General features: G+C 38.1%; 2 protein-coding genes across 2 annotated transcripts in view; both read left to right on the top strand.

Annotated features, from left to right (window-relative positions):
- The window catches only part of ANK3 (ankyrin 3), a 675561-nt gene that overhangs the window by 26203 nt on the left and 629300 nt on the right, over positions 1-20058 (top strand). The window lies entirely within an intron of this gene.
- LOC131828934 (large ribosomal subunit protein eL31-like) lies at positions 10974-15803 on the top strand. Its single transcript, XM_059170194.1, has one exon. The coding sequence runs from the start codon at positions 15376-15378 to the stop codon at positions 15751-15753; it is 378 nt and encodes a 125-aa protein (XP_059026177.1). The 5' UTR covers positions 10974-15375; the 3' UTR covers positions 15754-15803.

Consider the following 20058-nt stretch of genomic DNA (forward strand, 5'->3'; position numbering starts at 1 on the left):
GGCAGCCGCTTAACCAACTGAGCCACCCAGGTGTCCCTGTTATGTTTTTTTTAAAACATTGAACTTTTAAATCATTATGTAATGCTCCTTTTTATCCTTGGTATTTTCCCTTGCTATGAAGTCAGGTTTTTCTGAAATTAACATTACTATACTAGTTTCTTTTGTTTCATGTTAATAGTGATATGTCTTTCGTCATCCTTTTATTTTTCATCTATGTGTACTTTATTTTTTTTTTTAAGATTTTATTTATTTATTTGACAGACAGAGATCACAAGTAGGCAGAAAGGCAGGCAGAGAGAGAGGGGGAAGCAGGCTCCCTGCTGAACAGAGAACCTGATGCGGGGCCCTATCCCTGGTATCATGACCTGAGCCGAAGGCAGAGACTTTAATCCACTGAGCCACCTAGGCACTCCTCTATGTGTACTTTATATTTAAAATGGTATTCTGGTAGACTTTTTTTTTTTAGTGCATTCTAATAGTCTGTCTTTTAGTTTGTGTATTTAGCCCATTCATGTTTGAAGTGGGTATTTAAATTAATAGCTGGATTAATATCTACCATATTTTGATTTCTTTTTAAATTTTTTGCTCTGTTCTTTCTTTTTTGCTTTCCAGTGAGTTTTCTTCTTTTTCCCTTTTCTGGTTTTAACTGATCATTTTATACAATGATTCCATTTTCTCTCCCCTCTTAACATATGAATTATGCTCCTTAAAATTTTTTTTCATGTTTGCTGTAGAGTTGGTTATATTAATTTATAGATAATGCATGCCCACTTTCAAATAACACCATCCATTACACAAGTAATGCAAATAATTTATAATACAATGTTCCCAATTCCTCCCTCTTATCTCTTATAACATTGTTGTCATTCATTTCACTTATCTCTAGACTATAATAGCTGTATATATTGTTGCTATATTTAATCAACATGAGTTGTTATTGAGCAAACTCTTATCTGCTAGATAAGTTAAGAATAAGAAAAGTAAAATATTTTACTTTACCTTAATTTATTCCTTCTCTAATCTTCTTTTATTAATATGGATCTGAGCTTCTGATTTTTATCATTTTCCTTTGTTTCTCACTACTATTGTCAAATAATCTCATTGGATACAGAATTTTTGGTAGGTTTTTTTTTTTCCTTTTAGGACTTTAAATATTTTATGCCACTCACTTGTTTGCATTGTTTCTGAAGAGAAATTGGATGTAATTCTTATTTTTGTGCCTCTTTAGGTAAGGTGTTTATTTCCTCTTGGTTCTTTCAAGATTTTTCTCTTTGTGTTTGATTTTTTGCAGTTTTGGATGATATGTCAGGGTGTAGATTTTTAGTATTTATCATGTTTGGTATTCTCTGAGCTTCCTGGATCTGTGGTCTAGTGTCTGTAGTTCATCAGCTATAATCTCCTGTTACCAGACAGGAGCCAGACTGATTAGATTAGGTCTTAGTCTTTTAAGGAGCCCTTGGACCGTGAACTTCAAAGTACTTCTTAACCTTTCTTTTCCACCTTAGGAGAGAAAGGAAGCCCCAGACATGCTGGCATTGAACTTTGTGCCCAGGTAGGTTAGACTTTTGGTAAAACCCAGGGGTCATTCAGTCTTTTGCAAATTAGTTTTCCCCAAGGGCATACTTTTGTTAAGGAAAACAGAGCTCAGGATCTGTTTTAAAGTGACTGCCTGTCCCCTCTCCCTCCCAGAAATGTGAGGGGAGTTATCCTCAGAACCTGATGGAATTCCTGGAAGTGAAACTCATGGAGGGATTGGGGCTCTATTAAGGCTGGGACCCTTAGAAGTTTAAACTCTCAAACCTGCCCAGAATCCTGACTAAGGTGTGGCTATGACTATATTACGTGCCTAGATTAGGAATACTAGAAGGTAAAAAAAGCATCTAATTTGTAGCCATTTGATAAGTTTCCCAGGTTTGTGGTTGTCTCCTTTTGCCCCACCCTTTCAGTACAAAATTTGGGCTACTACGTTGCTAAGGATTGGTTTTACTGTAGGTCCACCAAGTAACTGTATTTTGTGGATTGTTTTCATGGCCTCTCATGTTCCTTGAATGTAGCATTTCCTTTCTTGTGTGCTTTCCCAGGAAAGAAAATAATTATCCAGATATTTAAATTGCTCCAGTTGAGAAAAAGGATTTTAACAAATAGCTCATTGGAATTTACCACATTTTCCTCCCTCTTTTTTTGGATGATAAGAGCTCACATTTGCTGAAACTCTACTATGTGCCAACTGTAGTTTTAAAATCATTAGTTCTATTAACTCATTTGATTGTTATAACACTGCTGTGAGATAGGTGTAATTACTGATCCCATTTTATGGATGAAGGAATTGAAGATTAGAGAGATTAGAACAATGGGTTAAGGTCACACATTAAAAAACAGAGCTCAACTTCAATCCTAGGCAGTCTGACTCAGATTCTAGGATTTTCGATTTTTCTTTTCTTTACTATATCTGCATACTACTATATTTAAGTAGTATTCTTTAAGTCAACTCATGTTTTACAAATATAAATTCTTTTTGAAAGGAAACTTGACATCCCTGTTGTAAATTGAAATGGTTTACTGAAACCATAGTTTACTGAAACCATGATTTACTGAAATAGAAAGTCAATATAAAATCTTGATGAAAATAAAACAATGCTGCAAAAAACAAATTTCTCAAAACTTTGATCCAAGAGTGCCTGGGTGGCTCAGTCGGTTAAGCATCTGCCTTCAGCTCAGCTCATGATCCTGGACTCTGCTTGTGTGCCCTTCAGCTGCTTGTGCTCTCTGTCTCTCTCTCTCTCTCTCTCAAATAAATAAATAAATAAATATCTTTAAAAAAAAGAAACAAACTAACCCAAAACTTTGATCCAAGAACTGCTTTTTTCTTTTTTGAAAGGCAAGACTGCACTTGTCAAAGTGTTAGTCTCCAAATTAAATTACATTTCTTGATGTAGTAAGAATGAATCAGAGAATATTGACAAGAGAAAAAGTGATTCCGTTTTTGTAAGTCTCCTTCCTTCTGTTTGACTTTCTTTGGAGAAACTACTCACCTGTTAACTTAGTTCTAAAAATGCAGCAGTGTATTGTTCAGCACACAGAAGAAGCATGAGTGAGTGGCACATACGTAAACAGGTATTTATTAAATGGTAGTTATCATTATTGTTAAAATCCAGATATCCTATTACACATAAGGATTGACTTATAAAAATAATTTTGTTAGGATTTATAATTCTTAGGTTAACCTAGCCCAGAGGTCCTCATTTTTTCTCTTTTGGATGACACATTCTTCTTCCATATATACAACAGATATTTCTACTTCCTCAGATAGAAAAAAACGAACAACAGACCTTAAAAACACCCGGTTCTCTCTCTCTCTCTCTCTTTTTTTTTTTTTATTTGCACGTGCCTAGGTTATTTAGCACTCCTCTTCACTGCTTATACAGTACCACCTGGAATTAACAGGACAAAGGGGAAAAGGGATGTGTGGATGTGTAAGATGTGGTCTCATTTATGCTGCAGGCGACACTCAGTAGGGCTTACGTTTCCTGTATTGTATATCCTTATCACCCTGTTTCTTTCTTTTAGTCACAACTGTTTAAAAATATTTTCCTTCCTTCCTACGAGTAAACTAACATATTTCACTGTGGAAAATGTGGCAAGTACATAAAGCATAGGCTAAAGCCTCTGCCTTCAGCTCTGGTCACGATCCCAGGGTCCTGGAGTTGAACCCTGCATGGGCTTCCTGCTTGACGGGAAACCTGCTTCCTTCTCTCCCATTCCCACTGCTTGTGTTCCCTCTCTAGTTGTGTCTCTATCAAATAAGTAAATAAAATCCTTTAAAAAAAGAAAAGGGGGTGCCTGGGTGGCTCATTTGGTGAAGCTGCTGCCTTTGGGGCTCAGGTCATGATCCCAGGTCCTGGGATGGAACCCCACCCCACATCAGACTCCCTGCCTGGCAGGGAGCCTGCTTTTCCCCTTTCCTCTCCCCGCCACTCCCCTTGCTTATGCTTTCCCTCTCTGTCAAATAAATTAAAAAAAAATCTTAAAAAAAATTAAAAAGAGATTTTAGATTTTAAAAGTGGAGTAATTGATTGTAGCCTAATAATTTTACATTGGAACTCCTGTAGTCTAAAATTAGATTTTACACGTTCTGAATTATTCATAACAGTGTTGTAATTATTCTGGAAGGTTAGCAGTTACTTTTTGTTGTTTTTTGTTTTGACAAAGTGGCATTATATTAAATATTAATTGTGGGGTGCCTGAGTTGCTCAGTTGGTTAAGCTTCCGACTCTTCATTTCAGCTCAAGTCCTGATCTCAGTCCTGAGATGGTGCTGCGCTGGACTCCATGCTCTGTGGAGGGTCAGTTTGAAGACTCTCTCTCCACCTGCTTGCATGCGTGCATGTGTTCTCTCTCTCAAATAAATAAATCTTAAAAAAATACTGTGAATTCCTAGAATTTACAGTGAAGGACTTCATACCTACTTGAACACATTAATCAGGTGTGAAACATATGTGAGTATGTGTATATGAACATACACATGTGTGTGTATTCATGCTCAAGAATATTTACTGCCATGAATACTGCCTTTGTTTATGTCTCACCAGCATTGTAACAATTTTTATTTGCTTTGGTTTCAAAATATATAGTCAAATTATGTTCAGCATGTTTCTGTATCCAATATAAATTCGTTTACAGGCCTGAGTTTATTGTGCTTTAAGTATTTGTGACATGTTCTACAAGTTGTTGGACTTGATTTTGTTAATTAAGTTTAGTAAATTTGAACATTTGGTCCACCAGAAACAATGACAGCAATTGTGGCAGTTTCGAGAACAAACGAGTCTGTCCAAAAAAAATTAATTTACTATTCATGAGCACCTAACATTTCATTAAATCAATTATATCCATACAACACTTACAATATAAGGAGAGTAAAGCGGTGTTCAGACTCTTGCAGTGTGAGGAAGGAAGAAGCTCTATTAGAAAATAAAACTGGGAAGATTCCATGTACCGGAGCTACAAACCGTCATGCCCCATGATGGCACTGGTGATGGCTTGTCATTGTGACCCACGTGCTGACATGGGTGGCTGCTTGCTCCAAGGAATGCACTGGTGTTCCTTGTAGTTTCCATATTGTGGGGAAAATGTCTGTCTAGCTGGTATCCATACCCTCCGAGTTAAAATAAATTGGAAATCTGAGTGGAACAGTAACTGTTGGATACATCTATATTCCTTTTTTTACTCACGCTCATTTCCTTGAATGACCTTTGTACTTCTTTTTTTGTAGAGTCTCTTTGTTGGAGAAGGTCAGGAGGACAACATTATTAAAATTCTTTAGATCTCTCTCTCTTCACGACTATAATATGTTGCTTTTTCTGAGGTTATCTTTTCTTTTGAGTTTCAGGATAAAGGCCTTTTGCTCTAAAATCTCTGGTTTTTTGGATACTTGTTTTTTTTGTATAATTGCACTAATCTTTCAGAGTTTAGGCACATGATGATTGCTGCTACTTATGCAGGGTAAGTATTCAGTCAGCCTGGATTAAAATGTGTTGTAGAGCTTAGGTTTTTTATTTCTACTGGTATTAAATTAAGATAGTATATAGAGAGAAACAAAACTAATACTGAAGTGAAAAGAAGCGATAAAAATAGTGTATTTGACATTTACCTGTAGTGACTTTAAACTTCTTGGATGCTGATGGCATGTTGTTTGATTTTGACTCCATATGATTAGGAGTGTACTAAGGCTATTATGGTTAACTTTTGGAGAGGCAGTAAGTCTTAGGGGTTGAGAGCACAGCCCTGGAATCAGACTGTATGGGATGGAAGACAGGCTCTGCCATGTGTTTGTTCTGACTTTGAGCAGGTACTTAGTTTTGCTAATCCTCAATAAATGTATAAACTGTATTCCCGTTTTTACCATTGTTATTACTTTAAACTTCTACAACATCTTCATTTTCTTGTGGTTTGTTGGTCTACACATCAAATTCCCAAACCAAAGCTAAGTTTAGAGCTTTGCTTGAACCTCACAAGAACTCATATGAGAAATGTCAACCTTTAATGGTGAAGAAACAATCTGGTATTAAAGGTAATGTCTGTCCTACAATTACATGGACATAATGGATATAAATGTTTGGAAAACTGTTGGTACTTAAAGGCTTATTACTCAGCTGCAGAGTACTTCATGCATACAGTCATTTTGTAAAACTTAGGAGGCATGTTTAAAATGGCTTTTGTGGGGTGCCTGGGTGGCTCAGTGGGTTAAGCCACTGCCTTCGGCTCAGGTCATGATCTCAGAGTCCTGGGATCGAGTCCCGCATCGGGCTCTCTGCTCGGCAGAGAGCCTGCTTCCCTCTCTCTCTCTCTCTGGCTGCCTCTCTGTCTACTTGTGATTTCTCTCTGTCAAATTAATAAACAAAGTCTTTAAAAAAAAAAAATAAAATGGCTTTTGTAAAAAAAAAAAAAATAATGCCTTTTCTGCAAATAACAATTTCCAGTGTACCTCTCCCTCCCCAGATTTCTTACCTCCATCTCCCCACTTACCTGCCCACTTGAAGTCATTCTGCTCTGGGAGGCAACCCTACTTAGCACACTCTGTAAGACCCATGCTGACGATTATCTTCCCATGAATAAGGAGTTCAAATGATCTTGAAACCATTTTCCCTTTACCCACCTTTTAATCTCTTCATAAATTTGCCTGGTGATAGGGTAATGATTGTTTTTTCTTACCAGACTTTGTTTTAGTTGGTATTTTAAAGGCTCGTCTCTCCTTTGTTCTTGTGAGTCCATTTCAGGTTCTCTCACTTACTTTCTTCATCTTCTTTAATGAGTTTTTCTTCTGCGTGGGAAGCATTTGATAAGTAAGTTTATGGCAAGGGTTGGTGAACTTTTGGTAAAAGGGGCAGGTGGTAAATGTTTAGGTTTGGCAGGGTCTTTATCACAACTACTCAACTCTGTTGTAGCTTGAACAAAGCCAGAGATAATGCACACAGATAATACATAAAGGAATGAGTATGCTTGTGTTCTAATCAAGAGTATGTGTGTGTGTGTGTGTGTGTGTGTGTGTGTGTATTTAATCCCAGCCCCCCCCAATGAAGTTTTATTATGGACACCGAAATGTGAATTTTGAATGATTTTTGTGTGTCATAAAGTAGTCTTTTTGATTTTTCCCAATCAATTAAAAATGTAGACTTATTCTAAACTTGGTGGGCTATACAAAAGCAGGTAGATTTGGTGCCTGCATTGTTGCCTGTGGACTTCTGGTCTGGTGTCTTACCTATATGACAAGAGCAGTGTTGATAAAGTATCCATAAATGCTACATGTTATTTCTATTATGAGCTTTTGCTCCTTTGAAGTACTTTATTAATAAGTAATAAAAGTATGACGTGTGGTATTCTGGTTATGTATTGCTGTGTGAAAAGTCATTCACTAACTTAGGGGCTTAAAGCATCAGTTTTTTCTTCTCTCTCCTATTTCTCTTCGTAGACTCAGTTCAGCTCTCTTACTTAGTGGCCAGAGCTGGGCTGGAGTCATTGGAAGGCTCACGTGCACTGGATTTCTAAGATGACTTGCTCTGGTGGCTGATGGTTGATGCTGGTGCAGGGAGCTCTGTCTTCCATGGCCTATCCCTGTGGCCTGGGCTTCTCACAGAGTAGCAGCTGGGCTTTAGGACGGGGTGACCCAAGAGTCCCAGGTAGAAGTGCCAAAGCTTCTTAGGACCTGTCCTAAGAAGTCACACAGTATCATTTTCACCACATTCTGTTGACCAAAAGGAAAGTGTTAGGGCCAACCCAAATTCAAGGGCCTACACAAGGGCATGAACACCTAGGGGTGTCATTCACTGGAGAGCTGTCTTTGAAGACTAGTTACCATATGGGGTGTTCTTTCATGAATTCAAGGTAACTGGTCCCGTTTGGAGAGGGTAAGGATAATTAGAAAGGGAAATATAATTGGAGAAAAATAAAATTTCTGATACATATTTTGTCATATGTAGCTATACATAGCTCCCCCCTCCCCTACTTTAAAAATATTTCATAATAGGGAGTGCTTGGGTGGCTCAGTCAGTTAAGCGTCTGTCTTCCGCTCAGTTCATGATCCCAGGGGCCTGGGAGGAAGTCCTGCATCAGGCTCTCTGCTCAGCAGGGAGTCTGCTTCTTCCCTTCCCTCCGCTGCTCCCCCTGCTTATGCTCTCTCTCTCTCTGTGTCAAATAAATATCTTAAAAAATTTTTTTTTTAAATATACAAAATTAGGAAGAATAGTAGAATGGACTTTTGTTTACCTATCACTCAACAAACATGGAGTCATGGCTAATCTGATTTCATTTACACCCACCTATTTATTTTGAAGCAAATTAAAGACACTATAACGTTTCAGATCTACATATTTCCCTTATATCTCTGAGAGATAAGAATAAAAAAAAAATAATAACCTTACTAACCTAACCATAGTATCTAAATCTTAAACAATTCCTAAAACTTCAATAGTGTAATCCTTTTATTTAAGGGATTTATTTAATTAAATAACCAGGAAGTTCAAATTTCTAAATTATCTATTAAATATCACAATTTTTTTATTTATATTTTTTTAGATCAAGATCCTATAAAGAGTCACACATTGTAATTGGTCAGTATATCTCCTGACTCTCTTTTGATCTATCATTGGTTTCTCCTTTTTTTTTTCTTTTCAATTTATTTGTTAAAGAGACCAAGTCCTTGTTTGCTGGTTGCTTTCCCCTGATTGCATCACAGTCACAATAATATCATTGAATTGGTTTTATTATTCCTTATAAATTGGGAGTTAAATTTAGCAGCTCCATCAGATTCAGATTTGTTTTTGGATAGAACTTCTTAGGTTGTGTGGTATGTTCTTTCATGTGGATGCAAAATAATGAATGCTTGTCTCTTTATTGAAGAAAAATGCCCATATCCACTAATTTTTAGAAAGTGCAAAATGGTGATATTCTGATTCTAGAATCCGCCCTCCTTTTCTAAATTTCTAATTCATTTTCTTTTATTGGCGGAAATACAGCCATAAAGAGAAAAAGCCTTAAATCCCCCGTTTGCTCATCTTTTGGTACCATTTACATAGGAAATTTTCAGAATCATGAGTTAGTTTACTTGTCTCCTTTGGTCTCACATGTATCTCCTCCTTGTTACCCCAAAATTCAGTTTTCTAGGCCCCCCTGGACTAGACTATCAAATAATTAGTCTTTTGATTTTTATCATAGTATGCACTGAGTCTCAAAATAATACAAGTACTATAACCAACAATATGATTTCTGTCAAGTATGTTTCCTTCCCTGGTTCTTTTTATCTTTATGTGTATCTCACACAGAATATATAAATTATTTGTTTTAAATCCTTTTGTGTAGTCTCTGTATAGTTAGGCCTCTGACTGACCACACATTTATTTTTAGGAATTCCTGCATTAAAATTTAATTCAATTAATTAATTAATTAATTAATTAAAAAGATTTTATTTATTTATTTAACAGAGTGATATCACAAGTAGGCAGAGAGGCAGGCAGAGAGAGAGAAAGGGAAGCAGGCTCCCCACTAAGCAGAGAGCCCGATGGATTTGGGGCTCCATCCCAGAACCCTGAGATCATGACCTGAGCCGAAGGCAGAGGCTTAACCCACTGAGCCACCCAGATGCCCTAATTTAATTTAATTTAATTTTATTTATTTATTTATTTATTTTTTAAACTAACCAATTGGTTATCTTTTTTTTTTTTTTTTTTTAAAGATTTCATTTATTTATTTGACAGAGAGAAATCACAAGTAGATGGAGAGGCAGGCAGAGAGAGAGAGGGAGGGAAGCAGGCTCCCTGCTGGGCAGGGAGCCCAACTCGGGACTTGTTCCCAAGACCCAGAGTTCATGACCTGAGCCGAAGGCAGATGCTTAACCGACTGAGCCACCCAGACACCTTAGTTTGCATTACTTCTTAATGAAGTAGCAACTGGGATTGTTCCCAGTTTTTGATTCTTATAGTCTTCTATGAATTAGCTTGTTTTCTCATAGTATTTTGTTTTGTTTTGTTTTAACCAATATATGTCTTTTTATCTTCTTGCTAGTGTATCCTTGAAATAAATGTCTAAAAAGCAAGTTAATGGGACAAAGGGCAAGTGAATATGTAATTTTGTTGAATGTTGCCAAATTTCCTTTTGTAGAGGCTGCTGTATTTTGCATTTTCTCCAACATTTGTGAATGATATTCTCATAGCTTCATCTACAGAGTATATCATCAAACATATTTTTACCAATATAATGAGGAAAAAAAATCACATGTCTATATGGTTTAAATTTCTGTTTTCCTATGAGGAATGTTGAGCTTTTTCCCCATATGATTAAGAGCCATTTTCAGTCAGCTGTTTATTTCTGTAGTCCATTTTTCTATATCATCATTGGTCCTTTCCCCCCCCCCCCCATTTTTAGAAATTCTTTATAGATAACTGACATTCCCATCATTTGTGGTAAAAATTCTAAATGTTTTTGTCATTTTACTTTTGATTTTTCTTGCTATTTGGTTTTTTTTTTTTTTTTTTTTGGTCTGTGTGTAATCAAATTTATCTCTTTGTTTTACTGCTTTTAGGGTTTGATCATAATTAGAAAAGTTTTCTCCATTGGCTATAGAGGAAGTCACTTAAATTTTCTTCTGGTGTTTACATGATTTCATATTTTTAGTTTTAAATTTCTCATCCATTTGGAATTTATCTTCATGTATGATATATGGAATGGATCTGATTTTGTATATTTTTAATCCAATTATTGAAATGCCCTCCCCCAAGTAAGAGTGTCTTTATCAAATATCATATTTGCATTTATAATTGGAAGTAATTCTGGATTTTATTTTGCCTGATTGGTCAGCCTATTCATGTGTCAATGCCAACAATTCATGTTTTTTCTTTTTTTTAATAGATTTTATTTACTTGAGAGAGAGAGCTAGCAGCCGGGAGGGACAGAGAAGGGAGGAGAGGGTCGGGAGGAGGGACAAGAGGACACCGTGCTGTGCATGGAGCCAACATGGGTCTTGATCTCATAACCTAAGATTATGACCTAAGCTGAAACCAAGAGTCAGATGCTTAACCAACTGAGCCACTCAGGCACCCCCCAACAATTCATACTTTAATAGTAGCAACTTTATAATATGTTCCAGCTTACTCACCCCCAACTCCCATGTTCTTTTGCAGGATTTTTCTGGCTTTGTTGTATGTTTGCCCTTTCAGATGAACTTCAGAACTAACTTGTCTAATTCCAGGAAAAAACCAAAGTGGTATTTTTATTTAGATTGCTTTAAATTAATACATTAACTTGGAACTGAACATCTTTGTGATGCTGAATTTTCCTAATCAAGGCATGTTTTTCCATTTCCAGTTCAAGTTTGGTTTCATGACGTTCAAGTGTGTTTTGTGTTATTTTCTTATTTAAGTTTTGGGCATTTTTATTTTATTTTTTTTACAAAAGATTTATTTACCTATTTTAGAGAGAGAGAGAGAGAGAGCGCGAGCATGTGCGTGTTGGGGAGGGACAGAGGAAGAGAAGCTTCTAGCAGATTCTCTGCCCAGTGCAGAGCCCAACATGGGGCACAGTCTTGAGCTCATCACCCATGAGATCATGACTTGAGCTGAAACCAAGATTCAGCCCAACTGACTGAACCACACAGGTACCCTAAGTTTTGGACATTTTAAATTATGCAAAGACTTTTAGTCATAAGACATCTCAAAAAACTTACTATAGTAAGCAGAAAAATTGAGGATTATTGCTGTAGGGACTTGCATTTTTTCTGTATTGGAATTATTAATGCTATTGATATTATCTGCAGTAGTAGATTTTTTGTATTTGTATTTAGTTTCTTTACTTCAGGTCATTTTTAATGCACCTGTCTTTAGGAGGCAGAAAGTTGTACACCTTGGTGCAGTAAAAGAAGAACAAAAATAAAACCAAAACCAAAGGCTGACTAGGGAAGGTGATGGGTAGGGGAGGGAGAGAGCTGTCGAGACGCTTAGGCTGTGGATGGTATCTACAGTTAAGTTCAACCTTTATATAAATTGCTAAGCCTGTAGTGTTCTTATCCCCTAAAAGAATTTTGAAAAACTATTTGCCTCCTCACACATTTTTTAGTTGACATCTAACATTTTTACCATAAATTTAAACTGTTGCAAATAATGTGATTTCCTGTTTGTGGTAAGTGGTGTCATTTAAAAATGATATCATTACATCATTCTTTTGAATGTAGCCAATGGAATTGGAATAACAGCATTTTTAAGACCTCTGGTCATGCATTAAAGAAATATAAACAGGATCTTTGACAGCTAAATTTGACATTATTTTTCTCTTTAAGTGTGCATTTCCTTCCCCTTCCTACATAGAATTACATTGTATTGAAATACACTTTGGTGCTGGTTTCTTGTTGACCACTGTATCGTATGTCTTGGTAATAAAAATGCATATAAATTTAAAATAATTATTTAAAATTTTTCTGTGATCATAGGCTTTAAGTGCTAAGACATTTTCTACTGGATTGTTACTATTACAATTATGAGCAGTATAAAATTTATCCAACCAGCACAAATGTATTAAAATATTTGAGAATCATTTTTTTTTTTTAAAAAGCAAAGTTTTATTGGAAATGCCATTTCTTAGATGAATAAGACTGGTTTTATTTCTTCTTGTTTGAATAATACTTCTCACCAGAATAAGTAGGGTTTAGTAATAATTCTGCTTCTATTTTTGTTTTTATAGCTGTAATCTGGAGAAACTTGGTTCACATGAGTCATAAATAGTAATAAAAAGAGGTTTTATTAGAACCAGTCATTCAGTTCTTTGACCTGCTTCCATGTCACATGCCAAAAGCACATAGCAATTTACTATCATTGCTTTTAAGGAGCTGCTGGACAACTAGATGATGTCTTTCTCTGGTTTTGTTCAAAGTAAAGAGTTGGAAATCACCTCAATTGCCAAATAATTTGTTAATCAGGCAGTAAGGTCATTTACTTTCTGGAACTGACAGCAGTAGAATTTGAACTGTGCTTATACTTGGAATCCCAGTGATCAGTGTAGCCTGACACCATGCATCCTAGAAAGATACAGAGTATGAAAATAGTTTGCCCTTTTTTTTTTTTTTGGAAATTGGGAGGGGAGGGACTTTATGTGAAGGGAAGGGGAAAAGGAAGAGGGCTGGTACTCTCTCCTATTCTGCAGCAGATCAATTTTAGGTAAGAGTAAAAATGGAAATTGAGGATTTGGATATTTATGTGTGAAAATATCCCCATTCCAGTTTGTATTCTGAACCTCATAGAGTACATAGTCCCACTTTGAAGACCCCCACTCCAGGCGGTCCACGAGAGAAGGGACAATACTTGGGGCTACGTTGGTCTAACAAAAAGAAACACAACAGCCAGAAGTCAGCAGGAGAGGTGTTGCTATGCTCAGGAGAACTTAAACATACCAGTATTGCTTACACAGGAGCACCACCTGGTGTATCCATATTGTCTTCACAAGATGTTTTTTATGTGGTCAGTGAAAAACAAAACAAAACAAAATGTTTAACATGGACACTCACCAAAGAAGACACGCAGATCGCAAATAAGCATGTGAAAGATGCTCCACTTCATGTGTCAGCAGGAAATGCAAATTGGAACAATAATGAAAAAAAAACAATAACACGGACATACAATATATCTATTATATATATATTCTAATATATCTATTAGAATGGTCAAGATCCAGAACACTGACAACGCCAAGGGCTGACAAAGATGTGGAACCTGGGAACGTTCATAGAGTGCCAGTGGGAATGCAGAATGGTACCGCCACTTTGGAAGACAGTTTGGTGGTTTCCAGTAAGATGAAATATACTTTAACACATAGTCCATCAGTTGTGCTCCTTGGTATTTACCTGAAGGAATTAAAGACTTGGGGTGCCTGGGTGGCTCTGTTGGTTAAGTGGCTGCCTTTGGCTCAGGTTGTGATCCCAGGGTCTTGGGATTGAGTCCCACATTGGGCTCCCTGCTCAGTGGGGGGCCTGCTTCTCCCTCTGTCTCTGCCCCTCCCCCTCATTGTGCTCTCTCTTTCTTCTCTCCCTTAAAAAATACATAAAATCATTAAAAAAAAAAAAAAAGATGCTTGAGAGCGCACCTTGAGGTCCTTTCTTTGTTTCTTTTTTTGTTTCTTTCTTTATTAAGGAGTTAAAAGCCTACACAAAAACCTATACATAGATGTTTAGAACAATTTTATTTATAATTGCCCAAACTTGGAACCAACCAAGATATTCTTCAGTAGGTGAATGGATAAGTAAACTGTGCTACATCCAGAACAAAATATTACTCAGTGTTAAGAAGAAATGAGCTTTCAAAAGGCATGGAGGAAGCTTAGACATATATGACTAAGTAAAAGAAGCCAGTGCAAAAAGGCTATATACTGCCTGTTTCCAACTATATGACATTCTGGAAGAGGATGGAGGCAATAGAAAGATTAATGGTTGCTAGGAGTTGGGGATGGGTGGCCAACAGATGAACAGGCTGAACACAGAGGATTTTTAGGGCAGTGCAAGTATGCGTGATAACATGATGGTGGATGTGTGTCATGATGCCTCTGTTCAAACCCATAGGATTTGTGAAACCAAGAGTGAACCTTAATGTAAAGTATGAACTTTGGGGGATTAGCTTGTGTCCATGCAGGTTCACCAATGATAACAAGTGTTGGAAGAGACCACAAATGTTGGAATCTTGCCTGTGTGGGAACAGGGGGCATTGGGAAATCTCTGTACCTCCTTCTTCATTTTGCTCTGACGTTGAACTTAAAACTGCTCTAAAAATTAAAATCTTGAAACAAACAATATGTTGATTTTGAATTCTGTTGAGTAGCATCTATGTGGACCTTCAATAACTTGAATTAGCTAAGTTTGAAGAATAGAGGATTCATTGGCCTATTTTTTTAGAGCCAAGGCCATCTGTCTCGTAATGGATTGAGTCCCTTTCCTGGTGGAATGAATTTGTGGTGCAGGTCTGTGAGTGCAGGTATGTGTATGTTCTGGCAGAAGAAATTTCAGAAGTACTGCCTTAAATTATGTACTCTTCAAAGCCTCAGCTGGACTCTTGAGAGAAAGAAAATAGATGAAGGCCTAGGGTTAGGGACTGAAATGCAGCATGATATTTGCTGCGTGTGAGCAAAGCCATTTGTGGGGGACATGCAAGAGGCATCATCATTGATATCATATAGTGAAAAGTCAGGGAACCGGACCTACATTTTGGCACGCAGAGTGGTCATCTCACTTCACCTTTGAGAATACCTCTCACTGCACCTCTCTGTAGGGCAAAATGTTCCTTAAGAATTTGCTTTTGACTTTCCCTCTCCCACAATACCTTGCGCTCTTCCTTTCCAACCCGGGCCCGGCAGAATGGCTCCCGCGAAGAAGGGTGGCGAAAAGAAGAAGGGCCGTTCTGCCATCAGCGAGGTAGTGACCAGAGAATATACCATCAGCATTCACAAGTGCATCCATGGAGTGGGTTTCAAGAAGCGTGCCCCTTGGGCACTCAAAGAGATCCGGAAATTTGCCGTGAAGGAGATGGGAACTCCAGATGTGCACATTGACACAAGGCTCAACAAAGCTGTCTGGGCCAAAGGAATAAGGAATGTTCCGTACCGCATCCATGTGCGGTTGTCCAGAAAACATAACGAGGATGAAGATTCTCCAAACAAGCTCTACACACTGGTCACCTATGTACCTGTCACCACTTTCAAAAATCTACAGACAGTTAATGTGGATGAAAACTAATGGCTGATTGTCAAATAAAGATATAAAACTGAAAAAAAAAAAAAAAAGAATTTGCTTTTGATCTGCTGGTGATTTATATAAGTGAAAATTGGCGCATTTCCTCTATGTCAGGTACAATTCTCGATACATTAGTCCTTTCATTGAGTGTTTATAACTCTGTGGAGTTCATACTAGTTCTGTTCTCTCCATGTTACAGATAAGGACACTGGGGCATGGTGTGATTAGGTAATTTGCCCACGGTCACCCTCAACCCGGGCTGTCAACTCCCAAGTCTCCTCTTAAACCTTGTATTATGTTGCTTTTGGGTATTTGAATAGAACCACATGGAGCAGGGCTTCCAGCTCTGTGCAGTGAGGTAGGGAACGGGGTTCAGATATACTGTTCCTCCTGGTCTCAGAGTTGTAGGTGCCCAGGCCAGTTTGTCCACCTCAGGGAAAAGCCTTTTGTTCTTACCCACAGTGCTAGTTCGAGTACTCCTCTGTATGTGTCAAGGTATGGGAACGACTGGGAGGCTCTGTCACAGAACGTAGCAGGGCCGACTTTAATCTAAAGGATCTGTGTGCAGATGCCATAAAATCACTACCTACCCACCCCAAAGAACTAAAAACACACCAAAAATGGACCCGTTGAATGAAGTTGTTAATGTAGTTAGTCTGAAGGGTGAAGCAAATCTGTGCGGATTTATTTAATCCAGAGGTTATTAAAAGACGGGCTTGTGGGCAGATTTAACCCAGGACTCTCTGTAAACAGCCTTAGGTTATTTCATTTTGATTGGAATTATTTTGAATTTATAGACCAATTTTGGGGAGCATTGATAATTCTATTAGATTTTCTCATCCATGAGAAGATTTTTACTGAGGTCATTTTTCTGGCTCTATTTATATCATAATTTTCTTTGTTCTGCATTTACAAATTCTGTTTATGTAATACTTGTCATGTTTATGTATTTGGAGCCGGAGTGGTTAGTTGGGTTTATGCCTTCATTCGAAGTTCTCTTCTTTCCTTACATTTTCTACTTGACAGATCTCATTAGCTGTCAGGTTCCGGCCTCTCTGTAAGTCAAACTTCAGCCTCTTCAGGGCTTCTGCAATCCTTCTCAGGTCATTGTTCTAGGCACTGATTTTCCAGACCCATTTTCAATTACAAATAACACTGTTCATTCTAAAATGTCCAATCAGTGCTTTTTAGACTGGCTAGAGTTTTGCCAGACTTCTCTTCATTAGTGTGGATCATTTTTATGTAATAAACGTGTAGTAGATGTTTAGCAAATGCTAATAACTTCAGACTTAAGTTGGTACAGTTACAAGGTCTTTTAGCAAGAGAAATGAAAGCAATTGCACATCAGCTCTTGTTGGGCCCTGCCTTTTAACTGGCTTTAGAAAGGGTGTTTGGCCCTTATGTATCCTAAACAGATTAGACTTTCAGACCCATCTCCAAATTTCTGCACTAAGAAAGAACACGAACAGTATCCTTAAGGCCATGATTTGTGTGTCCACTCCTGAAGACAATAGAACATTTTCTGTGCTATTTTTAAGGCAGCTGTGGCTTATCTAAGTGGACGGAGCAGCTGCATTTCTCCGTAAGGGCTTTGAGCAATCTCGACAAGGAAAGTCTAAATGATTTAAAACATCCTCTCAGTCTGGACCATTAATAAGCATTTTCTAATTACTGAAGGAAGGGCATTATGAGCCATGCTGTATCTTTGAACATCTTGAGCTTTTTGTTCTGCAAGACTCGGTCCAAGGGACTGAGTACAGTAACGAGGACGAGTATCAGCCAACATTAAGGGTTTTCATATTTGTCAGACTGCTTCCTCCACCCTTCCAAGAGAGCGATCGTTAGTTCCCTCTGTATTTAATGTGTTAATACTTTCCTTGCTACATCCATGACTGCACCTTTATTTTAACCCCACGTAATGACTTGGTAGATAGTTCTAGTTAGCATTGACCAAGCATACAAACAAAAGTAATCGATGACACATAACTTAAAAATATCTTTAGAGAATTAGAGTATTTCCATGAATTTTAAAGAGTAAGTTTATCTGAAGTAAGCATATTCTTTCTTTCTTTATTATTTATTATTTTTAAAAAGATTTTATTTATTATGGGACAGAGACAGCAAGAGAGGGAGCACAAGCAGGGGGAATGGGAGAGGGAGAAGCAGGCTTCCTGCTGAGCCGGGAGCCTGATGCGGAGCTGGATCCCAGGACCCTGGGATCGTGACCCCAGCCAAAGGCAGAGGCTTTAACCCACTGAGCCACCCAGGCTCCTCCATTTTTTTAAAATTAAGAATTCCACAGTGTGATTGTGCAGGAAGGCGTGCTGATGTGCGAACTGACGTCTGTGTGTAGTCCTGTCTTAGCCAGTTTTATTATCTGAGCTGCAGTCTGTTAATTTGGAAAATGAGATTGATGCTTATGGGAACTAAATGAAGAAATGAGTGTAAAGGAATTTAGAAAAGTATAAAAGGGAAGAGCATTCTGGGTTTTGCCCTTTATAAATTGAAAACATACTTTTCATGGCTTTCTGGATTTTAAGGTGAAATTGGGAAAAGGCAAACTTTATGTTTCTAAAAGGAAACCCCACTTATGAAATATCTTCAGAGTGAAATTCAGGAACATGTTTTAAGTTCATCTTCCCTTTTGGAGATAAGGCTAGGGAGGGTGCTAGGCTGTGGGTCGCCCCCCACTGATTAGCAAGTTTGATACTGTTGGCTTGGCTTCTCTTACTGTAACCCTGCCAAAAAGGGCTGTGCTTGGCCAAAGTTGAGAACTGTCCCAGATATTGTTGGATAGTTTCAGCAGTTATGTGCACTTTATGAAGTCCAGAAATTCTCATTTGTCACTTTTTCAATGTTCACAATGACCTTCCTAAGTAGAAATTATGGTCACCATTTAACCAGTGTAAAGGAAAACAAAAGAGAGGCCAACAGAGGTGCCGGTATTTAAAACCAACATGTATTAAGTGGTAGAATCAGAGATATCAGGATATCTGCTGTAGAGTTGCATGGACTTCCCACTGAAAGACATTGACCCTAATAATATGATTTTTTGATTCTGCCTCCATGACCTTGACCTTGGACAAGTTATTTAAGCATTCTAAGTCTCTTTTCTCATCAAGAACATGGAGATGATAATCCTTTTTTTTTTTTTTTTTTTTTTTTTAAGGCAGTTTCTGGATTCCTCTCCTCTTTCCTCCTTTCCTTCCATCTGCCATCATCATTACTGATGTCTTAATATGTGCAGCCCATCTGCTCTGCACTGGGGACACTCTGCTGAACAAGACAGCCTTTCTTCCTGCCTTCATGGAATTTCCAGTTTACTGGGGATGCTTCTAATATGGTGGTGTGAACAATGAGGGTAAACACAGAGGGCATTACTGGAAGGCATAGAACAGCACCTGAGACTGCTGGGGCTGGGTAGGTGGGGGAGGCTTCCTGGACTGTGGAAGGATTGAAGGATGCTTAGCATGTAGCCAAAGGAAGAGGAGGGGGAAAAATGCTTTAGGGAGAGAAAACAATTACTTGCTAACAGCAGGAAGTATGAGAGATCATGGTGTTTTTGAGGAACCGGAAGACCTTCATCCTGTACTTATAGGAGGTGGTAAGAACCGAGGTGGGAATGGTGTCAGAGGCACTTCCTGAAAGGCCTTGCCAATTATGGAAAGGGTTTTGGACCTGGTTCTAAGGGCGGTGGGAAATCACTGAAGGAATTTAAGGACACTGTCAAGTGATGAGGTTTGTACTCTTCCGTATTGTCTGAAATACAGGTATCAGGAGGACAAGAATGAAGGCCAATTTGGCGACAAGAGATGATGGAGGGCCCAAACTAGAGTAGAGGTCGTAGAAAGAAGAAGAAGTAAATATCATCAGCAAGTGTTTAAATTGTAGAATGGCAGCTCAGATATGGAAGCTGGAGGAGAGGGAGAATGTTGTCCAGATTTGGGTTGGTCGCCTGCAGAGTACGTGGTAACTTCCTCTGAGGCAGAGAATGTCAGGAGGGGAAGAACAGTATTAATGCTTACTCCCCTGTAAGAAGTGCCCTGTGTGCACTGGACATGCACGATCCTGTCAGATTCTCACATGGCTCTATTAGGTAGGGACTAGAATTGATTCCCTTTTTTTTTTTTTAAATTTTTAAAAGATTTTATTTATTTATTTGACAGAGAGAGAAAGCGCACACAGAGAGGGGAAAGGGAGAGGACTCCACCGAGTAGGGAGCCCAATGCAGGGCTTGATCCTGAGCTGAAGGCAGATGCTTAACCAATTGAACCACCCAGGTGCCTCTCAATATCCATTTTATAAATG

The sequence above is a fragment of the Mustela lutreola genome, chromosome 4, assembly GCF_030435805.1.
Source record: "Mustela lutreola isolate mMusLut2 chromosome 4, mMusLut2.pri, whole genome shotgun sequence".
Classification (NCBI taxonomy): Eukaryota; Metazoa; Chordata; class Mammalia; order Carnivora; family Mustelidae; genus Mustela; species Mustela lutreola.

Coding starts and splice junctions, on each gene's coding strand:
- LOC131828934 (XM_059170194.1), top strand. CDS start 15,376: ATGGCTCCCGCGAAGAAGGGTGGCGAAAAGAAGAAGGGCCGTTCTGCC.